Raw genomic sequence first — 19560 nt, forward strand, 5'->3', positions numbered from 1 at the left:
GCCCTGGCAAAATTAGAATTTGCAAAGTCTACTTTTCTAACCAACTATTGTGTTTATTTCTACAGACCTCTGTCATTTTAACTGGAGTTGTGGCTACACAATATTAATGGAGTGTATACTTTGTAATAATAACAATAATAATAACCTTTATTTGTATAGCACCTTTCATACACAACATGCAGCTCAAAGTGCTTTACATCAATGGAAGACAGATAAAAGACAGATAAAAAGATCAAATTCATATAAAAGAACAAGCAAAATGCATTGCATTAAAATAATCAAAGTAAAATAGAAAGATAAAAGAACACAACAAATACTCTCACTTTTAGATGCACATTGTGAGTGAACCCATATGTTTTTCTTTAATTTTCTTTTCCCCTGTCCTTCCTGATTCTACTCTTGATCTGATATTTACGTCAGATCTCACTGCCTAAGGCAGACGAGAATCATAGATTCTCCTCTTGCTCAAAAACCTCACCATCCACAGATGGATGAGAATCATACAGGCTAAAACTCTGCCCCCCCCCCCCCCCCACACACATATAGTGTTCACTTGTGCAAGTAAGCATTGCCCGGACAAGACCAATGAAAATTCATACTTGCCCGTGTCAGCTCTGTTGGGATCCTGAACAGAAACAGTTAAAATGAAGGCTATTTAAAAGCTAAGCTGAAAAGATTTTAGCAAGTTTTTAGCAGTCATTTGAAAATGTTTACAGAGCCCACCTCTCTAATATTCTTTGGGAGGGTGTTCCACAGTTCAGGAACATAGTTAAAAAAGGCTGCATCCCCAATCTTCTTTTGAGTGGGGTTTTGTACTTCTAACAAACAGTAGAAGACCTGAGGCTCTTGATGGAATGTAGAACAGCAGGGATTCTGTAATGTAGGCCGGTCCTAAGACATTAAGAGCTTTGTATACAAGTAAAAGAACTTTAAAATCAATTCTAAAGGACTCTGGGAGCCAGTGCAATGCAGCTAAAACCAGAGTGATATGCTCTCGCTTCCTTGTTTTTGTTAAAAGTCTAGCGGCAGAGTTTTGGATAAGCTGAAGCCTCTCAATAGACTTTTTAGGGAGGCCGGTAAAAAGGGCATTGCAGTAGTCCAGTCTACTTGTAACAAACACGTGAGTTAGCTTTTCAGCATCTTTCTGGGTTAGGAAGGGCTGCACCTTGGCAATATTTCTAAGATGAAAGAATGCTGTTCTTGGTCACCTTGTTTATATGGGAATTAAAACTTAAAACTTAAAACAGAATCTAAGATAACACCCAGGCTTGTTACTTCTGATTTGATCGAGAGATTCAGGTTCCCAAGTCTTGTGGAGAGTTCTTCTCTTTTGACTTTAGGGCCGACCAAAAGTATTTCTGTCTTATCTTTATTCAGTTTTAAGAAATTTGTGTTCATCCAATCATTGATAGCCAATAGACAAGTAGTGAGGGAGCTTAAGGCATCTGCATGATTTGGCTCTACAGAAATGTACAGTTGTGTATCATCAGCATTGCTATGGAAATTGACATTATGTTCTCTGATAATATCACTTAATGGAAGCATGTATAGTGAGAAAAGCAGGGGACCAAGGCAGCTTCCTTGTGCAACACCAGAAGTTAGATCATGTTTCTCTGATACATGATCTCCAAGACAGATGAAAAATCTCCTCCCTGTAATGTAAGTTCTGAACCAGTTTAGGACACATTCAGAGAGACCAACCCAGTTCTCGAGACGATCTATGAGAATATTGTGGTCGATGGTGTCAAATGCTGCACTCAAGTCCAAAAGAACCGAAACTGAGACCCTGTTGGCATTAGTGCTAAGTCTCAAATCATTGACTATTTTGGTGAGAGCAGTTTCTGTGCTGTGGTTGGCTCTGAAACCTGACTGAAACTTCTCCAGAATGTTGTTTTCATTTAAAAAGTTGTTAATTAGGTTAGAAACCACTTTTTCAAGTACCTTACTTAAAAAAGGAAGGTTTGATATGGGCCTGTAGTTACTTAGGACCCCACAGTTCAAATGTGATTTCTTCAACAGCGGTTTCACAACAGCGGTTTTAAAGGCATCAGGAAAAACCCCAGTCTCAAGTGATGTATTAATGATTTTCAGAGCAGAGTTTGAAACACTATTGAAAACCCTCTTAAAAATGTAGTGGGGACAGGGTCAAGAGAGCAGGTGGAAGATTTACTCTCTATTACAATCTTATTAAGTTCTGAAACAGAAATACTAGAAAATGTCCTCATGAATGTTTGCCTTTTACAAGGTTGGTTATTGAAATTATCAGCACCTGAAGCTATACTAGCCCTGATAGTTGTGATTTTGTTTATAAAAAAGTTAGCAAATTCCTCACATTTTGCATCAGAGGCTTGGCTTAAAATGTCAGAGACAGAGGTAGGATTCAGCAGTTGGTCAATGGTAGAAAACAGTATTATAGGATCACTCCGGCTCCCTGTAATGATCTTTGAAAAATTGGCTTTTCTTGCAGCACGTACAGCATTGTTATATGCAGTTAAGTTCTTTATAAATGCTACGATGGACCTCAAGTTTAGATTTTCTCCACTTCCTTTCTGCTGCTCTACATGTTCTCTTGAGCTCACGGACCATGGTGATATTTTGCCACTTAACCTCTTTTTGACCTTGAGTGGGGCCACTTTGTTCAGTGTATTACTCAGATTGTTATTGAAAGCATCAACCATTTCATGTACTGAGCAGTTTAGATGATATGAGTCCAGTTCTCTTACAAGCTCTGAGAACTCAAGGTCTGCTGTTGCATCTAGGAACCGCTTTTGAGCAACAATTTCTTTCATGTTCCTGGTTACAATCAAATGAGCATCAAAGAATACACAGTAGTGGTCAGAAACAGAGACATTAGACACTGATACATTGTCAATCATTAACCTTTTTGTCACAACCAGGTCGAGTTTGTTACCATGTTGGTGTGTAGCCTCAGTGTCATGTTGAGTTAGTTCTAAGTCTTAGTTGTTCTAAGAGTTAGTTATACTCTGTAATGGCTGAGAAACAAGTACACACAAAAGCTACTCAATTACAGTAATGGGAGTAAATGCAATTTGTTACTTCCAATCTTGCAAATTTCATATTTTGAAAACACAACCGATTCACGTTGCGTTCTCCAGTTTCCGGCAAGAGAGTTGTTCACAATCATAAATCACTGACTTTCAGTACGAATAACATGCATAGATTTGTTAAACTTGTTCTTCCACTTTACCATCAAATTCAAAACATTTTATGCCCAAATTTGCATTATTAGATCTTTACTTTGGAAACAATAGCCTTTCTCATGACGCCAGCTGTCCGGGTCTTCACACACAGTAGGCTACTGGTTATGAATATTCAGCTAATGCAAATATTGACTTATGTACATCCGATATCCAAGGGCTGCAACCGAGACTTGGGTGCGAAAAATACCTTCACACAATCGCCTTGTTTTTAATTTATATTTTAAATAAACCAAAACTGTTAAACCTGTTAACCCACTATATAATTTCAGTAATACATGAGCATATATAGTATAAGAAAAAAACAACATTCTTTTCGTTATGCCTGAAAGACTTCTTCAATGGTAATATATTGTGTTATAATCATGAAAAGGCAATGTAGCTTCTGCTACACAATGAAGAAAGCAGTATTCACAAATATCGTATTTCATGGTAAGTGTTCATCCTTTTTGTCTATTTTATTCCTCATATGTAGCTTCACTTAAATGTAATCAGTCACACGCCGCTTTGCTCTAATTTTAATCTTAATATCTGACATTGTGGTAATGTCACATGCTGAAACCAATATTATAGACTAATTCACATTGCGAGGTAAGCGTATTGGTAGACCTCAACGTATTAATGTCCTGTAAAGGTGTATTGATGTACCACAGGATTTGAATTAATAATATACTGTGTGCCAAATATGGTTTACCAAATCACATTATAAGCTGACTCTACACAGATAAGGCTGCGTTCGCACTGCAGCTGAAAGTGTCCCAATTCTGATTTTTTTCCCCTTCATATGTGGCACCTATCTGAGGTTTTTTTAATCTGTGTGAATAGCAAAAAAGCTGCACGGAGTTGCATTTTTTCAAGTCTGATCTGGACCACATGGATATGTGGTACAAAATAAGATCCCAAGGCATGCGACTCACATGCAACTTGTATTTCAACACTCAAAACAGAATTTGTCAGTAACCAAGTAAGTACGTTTGCCATATATCTGTTTCTTGCCCGCACCATCATCTGCTGACAAAGTTGTTTCCATCTTCGACAAAAATTGAGCAGCAACCAAAGAGCAAAGGCCCATAGTGGAGGCTCTGCATGTTCAGTAGAAGACTGGTAGAAGAATGGTAGATGCGTAGGTACAGAAACGGATGTGATGTCTTTTATTGTTACTCTGCGCAAGTGTGTCTTTTTGACATCGCTGTCAGTTCATATTGGTATCAGATATGGGTTATACAGAACATCCTCGAATATTTATGAACAGTCATCCGATATCAGATATGAGCAGCAATTTGGAGTTCAGCATGCAGGCCTGCGGTGTGAACGCAGCCTAATGCTTTGTGAAGTGTAGCGTGTCCATGAAAGGTGGAGCTGGCTTTCTCCCATGAGAAAGTGACACACTTGTGTGGTATTTAGGCCAGGCCCACCTGTCCCTTGATGGCTTAGTGGGTCAAGGAGCATAAGTGGCCTGTAAAACTAGCTAGAAAGTCCTCTAGGAATTCAAAGGGAAAATCCTATAGACCAGGTCCTTTAACTAGGCAACACATCTAAGCTCTTAACCAAGGCAAGGCAAGGCAAGGCAAACTTCATTTATATAGCACATTTCATACACAAGGCAAATACAATGTGCTTCACATAAAACAGAAAAAATACATAAAATGACATTAAAAACGAAAGAAAGAAAGTAATACTATAAAGAAATACAAATAAAGAAATACTGAGCAGTCACTCTCACACTGGTGACACCTCTGGTCAGCCAGTATAACTTCAATGAGAGTGACTCCCTCAATTTTTCCTCTCAAAAGGAAATCAATTTAGATGAGATGGTGAACCAGATGGTGCAGAGCAAACCTAGATTCTATATCTTTAAAAAATACTTCTGTCTTTACCGACAAAAAACAACTGTGCACTCTGTGAATCTACAATAACTTGATTAAGATTTACTGTATGAAAGCTATTACAAATTAAATTGTGGCAAGACTGTGAAAGGCTGGATGGAACAACAGGGAGTCTTCCAATAATTCTGTCTAAGAAAAGTGCTGTGCGACACAATGTTCACCGCTCCGCTCCTCAGTACAGCTGTGCCGAGTTATTAAAAGTGTAACCCGGGCCCAGGGGGCGGTGTGTAATTTTAGAATTAATATACAATTTAGGGCCTGGTGTTTGCAGCTTCTGAATTATTCAAATATACTTCTGCTATGGGTTTGGGTCTGGTGGGGGTAAGGCAGCTGCTATGCATACAAATTAATAAATTATGTCAGTATATGAAAGAATGGGAGCCGACATAGATTGGGGGAACATAAACATTGGTGCTGGGCAACAAAACAAGATGTTTGCTCCTGTGCAGAGTTCAAACCTGAAAGGCTGAACCATACTAATGGGAATAGCATAGGATGTTCGATTTGTCATTTAAGACAGATATTGGAGTCTGTCTTTGGGGAAATCTTTCTTCGTAATCCACATTTACATGCACAGAGAATTCTGCTCTTAACCCAGTTACTCAGGTAACTTGGTATTGGGTCGACGCATGTATTTCGATTATGAGAAACCTGGTTAAAATGCCCGGCTTACTCCAATATTAAACGGGTTAATATCTGCTGTGACTCAAAAACTCAAAACACTGATAGCAAGCAGTATGGAATCATAATTTCTTTCCCTTGTATTACAAGAAGCGGTAACACGATAACGGAAATTTCAATACTACTTTGATATGAATTCAATCTTCATTGTGAGGGACTGAATTTGACAGAAAATGTTATACATTTGCGAAGTCTTGACCTGGTCTGCAAGCTTTTCTTGAAAATTGTAATTAGCAGGCTCATTTTATATGCCTGTTTTTTATAGAATTACATATCTGATGTGTTTTCTTATGTATCTTCTGTGACTCTCGGCGAGCTGATGACATGTTTTCTAAGCCTTCTTGTCTTTTGAAAGGGGACCACATTGGAAATAAGTTTTGGAAACTTTATGTGTTGATGATTTTAATTAATGCATGACTGATGGCTGTGCATTATTTTTGATTATCAAATAAACAAACAAACAAACAAATCTCTGTCACTGTTAGACATATACATGACATGGATTAGTATAGTGAAGAAGAAGAAGAAGAAGAAGAAGAAGAAGAAGAAGAAGAAGAAGAAGAAGAAGAAGAAGAAGAAGAATGGAGAGCACCACAGTCTGGCTCTTGACAGACTGTGGCGGAGTCAAACAGCTGGAAACATGGCAACAATGTCAAACAGTTCACTATATCTTGAACTGGATCCCAGTACGACTAAACTGGTTGACAAAATTGGGCAAAACATGGAACTGTTACGCTTACAGAGTCGAAAAAGACACCTACCGACCCCAGAAGCTGTCCAAGTCAATCCAAGCCAACACAAGTAACAAAGCAAAGTAGCAGCAAAGCATCTCAGTGACTTTCAGAAGACATCATTGCACAGTTTTATTCAAATTCTGGATATATTTGTTTTGTTTGTTCTCATCGCAGTTAAATATTTATGAAGCTATTTAAGTTATTAATACTCATGTTAAATTTATAGTGCTTTCCATGGTGCTTTTGGTTAGAATAAAGCACAGTGGTTGTTCTGTGACAGTGCTTGATGTTTTGTCTCATTTGCTGTGGTATCGCAGTAGCATCACATTTTTAGATATTAAACTAAATATTGGTATCAAAGTCAAAATTCTGGTACTGTGACAACACTAATTAGAAGTAACCTGCTATCGTTCAGTCAAATAGGGGGGTAGGTAAAAATATAATAATAATAAAAAGAAATATTCTGCTAACTGGTTTATTCATGGCAGCAGGAGACTAAATCGCCGGGTAGCAAAGGTTCACATAAACAGCTTAACCTGAATAAGACCTTACCCGGAGTATGGCCAGTGGCAATAGGGATAGGGTGATTCTCTGTGCATGTCAACATAGTGACTGTTAGAAACTGCCCTTTTGGAAGAGAATCACTTGAAATGCTGCGACTGTGGTGCGAAACCACGAACAGCAGTGCGTCCAAGCTGAGCACTTATGTTTGCAGTGGAAGAGGTATTTTACTACGCTGAATGTGGTCGGTAAACACCAGCAGTACAGTGGGGGGGGGGGGGGGTTTCGCTTTCCTCGGTTGGCTTACAGTACCGCCGCCAGTAGGGTTTCATAACAGTCTTTCCACCGCTGACGCTTTACATGTAATGAGGATGGGAAGATTATCTAAAGCAGTTCCATCAGGTATTTCATATGGCACAATCAGTCTATTTACTCCGGAAAATTGCATTTCACTGGCAGCCTGCATAAAAAGAGCAGTTAGTGTGGCACAGACTTGCTTTGGTAGTCCAATTACAGCGCATTCTGGAAAACGGCTGGCATTTGACTGTCTTTGTCTCTTCCATGCTGACATTCAATTTCGGTTTGATTTATCGGCTGCAGGATTCACCCCGGCCCATAATTGTTTTTTGTGTTCCCATCTACAGCCTAAATGTAGAAATATAACAATCTTAGTCAACACGCACAGGTAAACACGTTATGCATATAGAGCTTCACTGGACTGAGAATAAAATGACAGGTTAAAATACTGTGGCTGTGACACGCTTCCCAAAGCTATCACAAAAAGTTGTTTGTTTTGTGATATTGCTTTGAGTTACTGATATGAGCACAATAGTTTTAGCTATCGAATGCCCAGAACTACAAAGAAACTTTTATCCGTTACCTTATTAAATTCTGAATTTGAAAACTGAATTTCCACCAATTCTTCACCAGGAATGATACTATTTGCACCTTTTTTTGTAAACATGAACTGTATACTGTAAGCTGTATACTGTTTTTAACTTTACCACAGTAAAGCCAACGGCAAATTTCCTTGAGTGAACCATAAAATTTAAGTTCTATTCTATTATAATCTTGCTGAAAATAATGTGTAGATGTCGATTTAAAAATTTAGACAATGACAGAGCTTGTAAAATGGAAGTTTTAATGCTAAATTGACCTCAGTTGCGTAATAACAAGAAGCCTCCAATATTCGGGTGATGCTTGAATTATTTATGATTTTCCCTACAGTTCACTTGCCTTCTCGTTATCAGGGTGGAAATGAGTTTGCTGAAAACTGGCCAAAGTGAGATCTCCCCTCTCGGCTTACAGAACATGGCGCATTAAAGTGAATCACAGCAGACAGCTGGGGCCGCCCTTTATGATAATGCACCCTCTACAATTACTGCTTCGACCTTCCCCGCTGGAGAAAAATGGGGAGACGTCCATTTAGCGGCCCTTTCAAACACTTAGTGGCAGACATGTTGGGCAGCAGGGCCACCTTTTGCCTGACATTGACTCTTGTTTAGAGGAGACAGAGAAGACATTAGAAAGGTGACAGGTTGACAGATGAGATGCATCTGTCAAACAGCAAGAGGACCGCGGTGCATTAATGCATCCACGCTGCCTGCTGCCACATTGGTAGGTGGAGCTGGTTGGAGGTAATGGTGTGAATGGAGACATTTAGAGCAGATGCAGATTCGCGCTCAAAGTCAGAGTGTTTTGGTCTCACAGATAAAGAATGAGTGATTTTAGTTGGCAGAATAATGCTGAATCAGTGCAATAGCATCTTGATTATACAGAAAGACAACCGACAAAATCATAAACCAACTTATAGAACACAAGATTCCATAATGTCACTGGAAAGAAAATGAGAATTGCAGATGCAATGGTTGTAATGGCAATTCTCTTGTTTGGTGATAATGCTGTTGTGATGAAGATTAGCAAGATATCAATCAACACAGTCTCACAAAATGTTGTGAAATCAGCACAAACTCTGAAATGTGGATTACATGCTGTGGACACGAATAATATGAAGATTACATTCCTCCACCATGACAGGATTATCTGACAAGAGCATGAATTGGATACGCCATTTTCACATGTTCAGCATGTGAAAAGGTTAGCTAACAGTTAAGCAACTAAAACAACTTTGCTTATGAGGTTTGGGTTGGGGTAAGATTTTGGTCATGGTTAAATAAGAAAAAACTTTGACTATAAAAACTTCACTCACAGTGGAAAAAAGTTTTTGACACACTCTAACTTTCCACCAAACTATTTCAAGTTTTCTTGTTAAATTACTGCCTGTTTCTACTTGTGGTGGGGAAACAGATTTCTCTTTTTGTGCACGGAGCACGTTCCCTGCATTTTAAGACATCATGCTCATTTCACAAAATTTCCTGAGACTGGGCTGGAAACAAGATATGGGAAAAAAAAAAAAAAAACTCCTCGATGTCAAGAATGTTGTTGGTTTCAATTACAAGGTTGTGGTGCATTCCAAAAGGCTCAATCAAAAGCTACGGCTAAATCGAAAACTTGGAAGTACACATTAAGGCTTCAAAGTAGATTCTCACTCTTTATATTGATTTAAAGCCAGCATGCCAACGTTTCTACTGCAGTCTTCTTTCTTCTTGTCCACTACTAGCTACGTTTACCGTTCTTCCAACCAAACAGAAACAATCCTCCAGACAATGACTGGTTACCTACAGAGCGACTGATAGAACAGACCATTTGGCTGGTGGTTTGTGTTAATTTCCCATCTAAGTGAAATCTGCTCGTTGAACCAAACAAACAACTGGTTCAAAGAGGAGAGAATAGTGTGCTTCTATTGGAGTTGTGCGTGTAGTGCTCTTTTTATTGAGGTTTTTGCTTTCAATAGGAAAAAAAAGGTTCCGAAGCACTCTTCAAGAGAAAAATATGAAAAGCCTTAACTCTTTACTCCATGACTAGCTCAAAAGAACATACTGTATTAAAAACATGTCCCGGTCATGCTGCCTTTATCAGAGAATAACCCACCAAACTGCATGAGCTACAGCGACAGCATGATTAACCTCTATAACATGCCAGTGGGGAAGGGGGGGGGGGGAGGGACGGGGACGAATGAAAGAAGGGGAAACTCACCCTTTATCCTCAAGCTCTCAGGGATCCCATCCTGCTGAAACAGACACAGAAAGACAATGGAGAAGAGATCACAGTTATAATAAACCACAAGAGCAAGGCGTCAGCAGTAAGACACAGAGCCGTTTTCCATTTAGCTGAATAAGTGAAATCCATGTGCTCCGTAGACGACTTGTTAACACTTAACACATCAGCCGGCTCTCTTAGTGAAATGCTCACTGTTTGCATCGAGTTCAATGCAGTCATCAAGTCAAGGTCCAAGGTTTTCACTGTGGCCATAAGAACTCGACTGTGGCAGTTGCAGTTGTTGCCTGTTTTAATGGAAATTAATGACACGTTGCTAAATCAGCCAAGCATGTGCCATTATGCTAAGTGCTCACACACACACACACACACACACACACAGTGATAAACTAGGGGTGTGTGGACATGCTACTATTTGTATTCGTATCTGTATTTGTTCAACCGACCAAATTATATATATTTGTATTTGTAGATTAATTTTCAGATTAATTTGGAAGTGGGCATGGCCTAAACCAGAAGTGAGTGTGGTTGAGCCTGGAGCGTTAAAAATCTCTCAAATTCTTTGTTTTTATTCTCTTCTTTTCCAATCATTTCCATTGCTATTGTTGAGTTATTCAAGCATTAAACTCATGGTTTTACAATGACCTTTCAATTATAATCAGTTATGAAAACAGTTTGCTTTTTAAAGCTGTGTTTTAAAAAAAACAACCTAGATGTGATGTAACCATAAATATAGATTTCCACCCTGAATTTACTGTATAGAATGTTAGTTTGAACTGCATGAACACTGAGGGACATGAAACAGTCAATTATAACCTGAAAAAAATGTCTTTATGAAACAAGATATATTTTGTCATTCTCACTCTGGATGAGCAGAAAGTCTTTCAGTAGAGCAGAACAGACCTGAAAATCTGGCCTCACTAATGCTAAATTAGTCATCAAAATAATTAGACTATTCCCGCAAGAAACAAAAAACATACAAACAAGCAAACTCTCTCTCTCTCTCTCAGATTCAGATTCAGAAAAAGCTTTATTGGCCTTAATCAGGTAGTATTGAGTGTTGCCAAAGCATATTACAATTGTAAAGAATAAAATAAGCTACAATACAGATGAATATGGTCCTATAATGGAAAGGGAAATTCAGTAATTATAGGAAATCTTTTTTTTTTTTTTGTTCAGTGCTATGGACAATACATTGATTCAGTGGCTCTGTCTGAGAAAAGCCAGTCAAATTGTTTTCAGTTGAATATGTCTTCTCCACAATAAGAGGCATACTATTAAAAATGTTTTTCCCTCTTAACATTTTCAAAGGCATTATTCATGCTTTGCTGAATATTGTATTGAGCAATATCTATAAAACCTCCCACTGGGTGCCATACTCACTTCCCTTATGGTTTAATTTCCTGTGTTCATATGTATTTTTACTTCCTGTGCCATTTGATGGATCTCTTTGTTCTACTGTTTTCCACCATGTTGTGATCTGTCATTTAGGTTCTGACATCCAATCCGGTTGTGTTTGTTTGTTCTTTCTTTCTTTCTTTCTTTCTTTCTTTCTTTCTTTCTTTCTTTCCTTGCTTCCTTCCTTCCTTCCTTCTTGGGATTGTATGTTTTTGTGGGTGTTTTTTCTCATTTGAACAAATTAGTAATTTTCATCTCCTGTTTATGTGTTTTTATGACTGTTTTTTTTTATCACTTCTGTTGCATCACTGTGCAACTAAACTTAATTGAACTAAACAAAACTATATTTGACAGAGAAAGTCATAGTGGAGACTCATTAAAATTAATGTCTTTAAGGATCTAGAGAGACATAAAGAAGAACAGCAAAAAACAACAATGACCCGTTGCATTCTTTAACAAGCTAAATCTGAATTTAGTGCATACTGGTGCTATGTGATGATGATTGTAGAAAATGCTGTTATCAGGAGTACTATTCCGACTAGCTGTTCACCGCAAACCATGAATAAGAAAGAAAGAGCCATAAATATTTTATTCCTCCACAGCGAAGTCTCCGTAGCTCATCCTTCTCGTTCTTGTACAGAAAATTCAGACTCGTTTTCTCGCAGCTCAAGCAGGGTGGTGTTATGGAGAAGATGCATTATGCAACAGGTCTACAGTCAATAAGGAGCGACGCTCCCTGACTGCCTACTGAAAATAGCAGACACACACTTACACCAATGCTTGGCTTTGCACGGAAAATCTGCATCAATTTCACTTATTTAAATCTGCTCATCTGATTCCACGTCAATCGATGGAGCATGTGACACATTTAGTTTATACAAAGGGTAGTTGCAGCCAAGCAATCTGATTGGTTAGAGATAGGTTTCCAACTGTGCCTTTAATTCCCATCTATTTCAGCTCACCTTGCTTTATTGGTTGCTATGCAAACCCTTGTGGTAACCATGATGCCAGTTAGAATCTGTCTCCTTTTCTCCTGTATTTTTATTCCTATGTATGCATACTACCTTGAGAAAAATGATAGTCACATTGGTAACTGCTGTATAAAACCGGTGCTACTACAGCATAACAGTAGTACCCAGGAGGTATTTTTGAGACCATAATCACGGTAAATTGAGACCCAAATCAGAGTCAAGAATACCCTCGCGGGTATTATTGCTATATTAACAAGTGTTAAGTTGAAAAGCATAGACTTCCTTTAGCAACCAGGCTCCTTCTATCACAGCTGTTGATGCTAATGTACTGCTGCTTTCAGTGTAACAAGAAAATTGACAAGAAAATACTACCATGTCAATTATAATAACATCTACTCTGACAAAACAGCTGCAGATAAGTAACACTTATTATGGAAAAACAGTTATGAGACATTTTTTAGAACTGTTGCCTACAAAATAGTAAAACATTTTTAGGATGGCACTGTCTGTCTTTTGGGTAACACTGAAGAACAATTTATCAAAATTTTTGGAAATAACGCCTTTGTATTCATGTGCAAGTTCAGATCCAATCACTATCATATAACATCAAATGTCTTTTGTGTCTGGAAATGACCAGACATAAAAGCTCGGCAAGTCCACTCAGGTTTCTAGCCGTTAGTCATCCAGCTATACTGTCAGCTTACTCCATCTATTTTGATGTAGAAATAAACAGAGATTACACTATGTTAATTCCATATTGGCGCTGACAAATGATCTTTGGCTAGCTGGGTTCTAATCCTTACAGATGAATCATGACGGCATGGCAGTGTGAACGTTAGCCATGCAGACAGAGAACTAGCGAGGGAGCTTCGGTTTGCCAATCCACTGCCCTGGAAAACGTTGTCAGTCAGATCCAAAAGTGTGCAAATGGGTACAATTTGGCAAAAAAAAATACCATTTGTCATGACTACTGTTTTACAGCAATATGATCAGAAACAAATAGTCAATAGTCTATTTCTGAATGTTTGTTTTCGTTTCTTTTGAGATGAGTTGTTTATATTATAAACACCCTTGGGGGGTTTTATCTCGCCGGCACAAATTTGTATTTGTTTTTCTGCTCACTGGTTTATCGCTGTCTTTTATCACTTTACTTCTGTGTTTTATCACTGCAAATAAATAAACTAAACCAAGGCAAGATCTGGTAAAGCAGCTCATGCAGATCGTCTCGCTGCATGTTCTACAAAACGTTGACTGGTGACCCGGCAGGAACAAATCACAGAAAACACCTGTGGCTTTCTGACATTCTTCGTATTTCTTTTCCCCCCTCTGGAGGAGGCGACATTTAGAATCCCAGTACAGGTAGCGAAGATATCAAATGAGCAAGGCTTCTTTGCATACGGCAGACAGTGTTCACACTTCATTTGTTTGAGGAGAGTGATTTCCCCAGGGCCGTTGGCAGGCCTGTCTCTGCTGCCCTGGCTCTCTGGGGACAGTGGAGCACCCAGCTGTACAACCCGCGGTTCATCTGCCCCTGTCACAGCTAGCTGGCTGACCGCCCACATCTCCCTCTCTCTCGCTCTCTCTCTTCTATCTCTCTCACTCTCTCGCTGGCTTTATCTCTGAACCCCCCTTGTTCCACCACCACCCTCCCTCCTTCCCTCTTTCTCCTGCTGTAACTTTCCCTTCCCTCATTCCTCCACAGCAACAAATTACAACTGCACTTCAACTTAAAGCTGCAAAATGCTACTTTTTTCACATTAAAATAATAATAAATAAATAGGATATATTATACCTTATCAGTCTGTGTCTCTAGCCCTATGTGTACATGCCTAAATAACCCCTTTTACTTGAAATTTGCTTTTCAGTGATGTTTTGGGCCATATACCATTTGCTGTGGGCGTGGCCAGCAGTGAGTTGGACTGTGGCTATCAATGTGAGACTAGTGGCCACAATGCAGAGAAGTCATATCAACAATAACAATGGCGGGAAGCAGTAAGAAACAAAAGTACATCAGAGCTAAATGTGTGGCAGACAAAGCTTGTTCAAAAACACGGTGAACATCATTGCTTTTATCACAAATTGGCTGTGTTCACCGTCAGAGGCTTCACAGATGCTGGTTAGGCTATATGCCATTTCAAGTTAGACAGCTCATCAGTTTGAGTGACAGGTGTTAGGGGCGGGAACTTGACCAACTGAGCAGGAGGAGAGCGGGATTAACACACGCTGACTCAAGGCAAAAAAATTGCATATTGTAGCTTTAACATCAACCTTACCAAGCTCGAGTTACTTGCCCATTTTGTTATTCCGTCTTGCTATTCTCTCATTCGCCCTCTCTTTATCTCAATCCCATTTGCCCCTCCCTCTCTCTCTCTCTCTCCCCCTCTCTCTCTTTATCTGTCTCTGCTTATCCCCTGTTAATCTAGATTTGCCATGTGGCCAAGCTAGTGCTGGGTGGCTGGGGCTCTGCACACAGTTGTCCTTGCCTCCATTTTGTTTGTCCTGCCAGAACAGCTTGATGTCAGAGCGACAAACTCTCAGAAATTGCTTTCGTCCCCTGTGACAACAAAAGCCCGACCGGTTTTCCACAAATTTCACAAATCACAAATGGAGTCTCTCCATCGCTCTCGCAATGAAACTCCTCTTGAAAGAGCTTGACTCACTAACATCGTATGAATTAAGATGCCCATGTACAGTAATACACTGCAAAAGCTTGAACAGTGTACAGCAACCACCACTTTGAATGGTAATCGCGGTGAAACCAATTATGGTTGGGGCTGCATGCTGGTAGACAAGATCTGTGTCCTATACCTGACCTCATCCGGAGGATTTCACAGTGAATTTCTAAAACAATACCATGGGAATTATGGGTAGAGCATGTGACCGGCTGTTTACGGCTGAGTTCCTCCTGGTGATTGAAGTCTCTGTGAGGAAAGCTTATAAGGTCATAGCCGATCCTGTTACCCCTGTCAAACACTGTCCTTCAAAGCATAGGCAAAGGCAAAGCGTTAACACAGCGACTGCTGTATCACAGCTCGTACTGGTGCACTCAACGGCAGCCCAGCTTATCTCTTAGCCATTATGAATATGGAACGAGGCATGAGGAATTCAATACCAAAATGTTATCCATTCTAGAAAATAAATTAACTAAGTTGGCAGGATCCAGTCTGTAATATCCTGTTAACTAGGGACTTACGTTACCTAGTATACTTTAAAAACTACAATAATTTATTCTAATTTTGTGCTATCAACCATTTTCTAAAAGTTAGTGCTGCTTTTCTTCAAATGGTGGATATCATTTTGGAACAAAACTCTTCAGCTGTTCTTTTATGTCACTCAGTCAACTGTAATGACAAGTGGACGACCCGAGCCTCTCTGCAATCCATCCAACAGCAGAAAAAAAAAATTCTCTAAGCAACAAAAAAGGCGTGTGACATATTTCGGAAAAGGGCTTGCAATGGGGCCATTTTTCACCAAAGGCCGTAAATTTCCACAGACTTATTTGACAGGCGAATAGATGAGCGGAGTTTACCTCTCTCCTCTCACAAGACGAATTGTAATGGTATGCAGATGCTGTAATGACATTCCTCTGCGATGTAATCACAGCACCCGGCACATTAATTTCATCGGCGTGGAAAAGCACATACATCATTTTTGTAGCTTCTGGTCAAATTCCCAATACATGTGGACATATACAGTAATTTAATTAGTCACTCTGGTTCTGAAACAGGGTTTTAATATATAGAGAGAAGAATAGAACTACTTTTAACAAGAGCAGCTATATTCTCTTGATACTAAAGAAGATAAAGTGCTATGCCTTCAAAATGTGTTGGTCAGTCTAAAACTACTTTAAGAAAGTATGCATCCAAAGTACTGACATTGCAGTACAATGAAAAACACGTAGTATAGATAGTACAATAGAGAGTAAGGTGGAAGCAGGGATTCCTGGGATTGTGTTAAAGGAGAATGTGATGCCAAAACAGAACTGTCTCTAAATAGCTCTTTCTTTCACCATTTTTTAAACTAGTTTCAATAGCTATCTACTATTATTATTATGCCAAGTTGTATACAGTACATTGCTACTCCTGTCTTATCAGCAAACATGGAAGAGCATCCTATCCCCTCTAACTGACACCCTGTGGATTCACCCCATATGCACAAATGCAATTCTGGTACCAGGTATGTACACAGGGAGTGATGAATTGAAGCTTTTTTGTCGAAATTTGAAGTTCAAATTATTCAAACAGTTACCCCTTGCTGCCATTTGCAGCCACCAAAGTAAGTTGCCCAGAGTAGCTTTGAAGTCACACTGAAATAGAAACTTTTTCGCCTTTTTATCTTATTCTAACTCTCATACCATACACCTATTTGACAATTTATACTGCAAAAAAATGACAAAAAATGTACGTTATTGAATTTTTATATCAAAATCTCATTACTTGTACTTCATGGAACGGAAAATCTTTAGTGGTGACTTCATCGTGTACCAGGATGCGAACACAAATATCCCAAACAATAAAACCATCACCGATTTTTGAACAGTCCCGCCCCTCTGCCCCTCCCATCAAATAAAACGGCCTTTCTCTGCCCAACTGATCTCCCATTGGTTTACACTTTTGAATGATCCTTCCAAAATCCTGCTTCAACAGGAAATACATCACATTAAGGAAGCAAGATGCTCTCAAAATGCTGTTTCATTGGGACTTCTAGATCTCCTACATTTTGATTATACTATAATTATTCCATGTATGGTTCTTTCCCCTCTCATCCCCTAGCCATTAATGAACTTCAGCTAGAAAGAACCACCTGAATTCCTGCATAGCTGGTATCTACAGCAGGTGTGTTTAGAATGCATTTTTCTAAATTAGCCTTGTTCAAAAAGTCAGAATGTGTTTGACCCTTGTGTCTATTCACCAGCTTTGCATCGCTCCCGGCCCCACGCTCAACTCTGCCTCTGTCCAATGACGCTCCTACCATCTGTTCTCTCCGTCTCTCTCTCTCTCTCTACCTCTCTCTCCCTTCCTCTCTCTCCCTCTCTTTCATTCCCCCCACGCCCTTTAGTACCACTGTCTTCGGCTTTGATTCACATGCAGACGTGACTAATAAGCCAATTTAAACAATCGTGCAGCACAATATTAAGTCTCTATTTAATGATGACAGATTGCCTTGAAGTAATGGGGAATATACGACCATACAGTTATGCTTCTTTCCTTCTTCTTTTTTGTCATTGTATATTTTTATCTTGGATGATACAGAGAGAAGTGTTTACCAGTGCACAGAATTGCAAAGGGGGCTTATGGGAAATGAGTACTGAAGGACCAGAATCCAACTAATGCCTCTTGACAAAACACTGTGCCTTTCCCCAAGTCCCCTCCTGCCAAAATAGTCTATTTCATTTCCAGTCTGGCTCTAATTGATCTATCTCTGCTAAACTGTGGCTCTCTGGATCCATATATAAAAAAATAAAAACAGTAGCGGGAAAGAAGTATGTTACTAGTTCCTTGAGATACTGCGAGAGAGATTAATAAAGCTCCCATATTCTGCTGGAGGGGCCTGCCCTCTATCGTTGAGTCAATAAGCATTCAATTACATCTTTTACTTTAAACGTTTAGCTAAAATGCCGTGCGAACATCCACGCCTCCTTCAAAGCTCGCCTTCATCTTTGCCCAGCTGTTTCTCGCATTAATTTGATGTTGTCTTTGAAAAGACAGTCCCTTGGCGCAGGAGAGGCGGTAATGAATCATCAAGTATTTTTTGGTGGGCAGAAAAACAACAACAACAACAACAACAGGAGTGTCGGTTGATGCGGCCCGGAACTCCACTGTAATTAGCTTCATAATTGGCAAAAAACACACAGTCCTCTTGTTACGGACAGCAAATGGAATAAGAAGGCGATCAATACCTTGTGTCGGAATCGCACAACCGGTCGATAGAGCGGCGGGCCGAATCCCTCCTTGCTCGGCCTTCCGTCGGCGCCGAGCAAAGCGAGCCCCAACAGTAGAATCGCCGCCGACCACCATCTGGCCGTCCTCATTGGTCTTTTCCTGTCAAAAACCAAACAAGAATGGTGAGCGCTCCTCTCGACCACTCCGGAGGTTCAATACCGGTTGGCCAAGACGATACATCAAGTCCGCTGTAATTAGTGCAGACAATGGGAACCGCAAAACTGTCGCTGGTTTAAACTAATGCTATCAATACGTGCCCCACACTTGGCGGGGAGATTAGATCTCCTTTTGAATCAATTAAGGGGAAATAGACGTCATGAGAAAATCAAGATAAAGAAGACAAAGAGCCAATATATTAAGATAATTATACTGAGGACTTTGGATTAATTAGGCTGAGTGTCTAAGTCAGGCAACTGTGATGTAGTGGAGAGATTACATCTTAATGCAAACAGTTTCTTCACACCCCCGCCGAGTTACAGCCCGGCTATATTTATTTAAAGGAGCACAAACATTCACTGTTAACTCCCAATAAAACTGTGCTTTCAATTATTCATTACACCCTGTGAAAACAAGCTTGACCTTAGCATGACATGATTTCAACAAAATAGTGTTTGGAAAAAAAAAAAAAAAACATGCCCTGCGAAAATGTCTGTGTCCCAGAAACGGCACTGTTCGTGGAAGTAAAGAGGCAGGAAACACAGAGGGAAGAGGATATGTGCTGGCCGGTGCTCCCATATCCCCTAACACACAGTCTCACACACACACACACACACATACACACACACACGCATTCCCAAGCTTATCTTACAATGTGTAATACGCCTGTTCCTTCTTATTTTTATCCCTCGTCTTTATCTGCATTTATGCCATCTGTTCCCTGCAAAGCACATTGTGACGAACCCGTTTGTTAAAAGCGCTTTATAAATAAATTTGCCTCGATTTGACTTGACTGATTTTCACAGTCTGCCGCTGGAACAACAGAACGGCGAGGGAGCTGAGAGACGGCAGCGGCGGGAAACAACTGAGCTGCACTTTACAAGCCGTCTCAATCCACCAGCGCCCGCTCATCATCCTCCACTGGAGAGAGATGACTGACAGCAGGACGGTGACCC

The 19560-nt window shown here is 39.8% G+C and overlaps 1 protein-coding gene across 1 annotated transcript in view; it reads right to left on the reverse strand.

Annotated features, from left to right (window-relative positions):
- The window catches only part of LOC139661225 (follistatin-related protein 5-like), a gene marked incomplete at its 3' end in the record, with an annotated part of 32074 nt that extends 13537 nt beyond the window's left edge, over nt 1–18537 (reverse strand). Inside the window, exons 1-2 of the mRNA XM_071539634.1 lie at nt 18406–18537; nt 10117–10147 (exon numbers count right to left, since the gene is read on the reverse strand). Coding sequence (XP_071395735.1) covers nt 10117–10147; nt 18406–18537 — 163 coding nt within the window. The remainder of the gene's footprint in view (nt 1–10116; nt 10148–18405) is intronic.
- Between the last annotated feature and the right edge of the window lie 1023 nt (nt 18538–19560).

This window comes from Centroberyx affinis, unplaced genomic scaffold (genome assembly GCF_046629955.1).
Source record: "Centroberyx affinis isolate AG114_WGS23_722 - 3 ecotype Tasmania unplaced genomic scaffold, CSIRO-AGI_Caff_v1 ptg003478l_1, whole genome shotgun sequence".
NCBI classification, from domain to species: Eukaryota; Metazoa; Chordata; class Actinopteri; order Beryciformes; family Berycidae; genus Centroberyx; species Centroberyx affinis.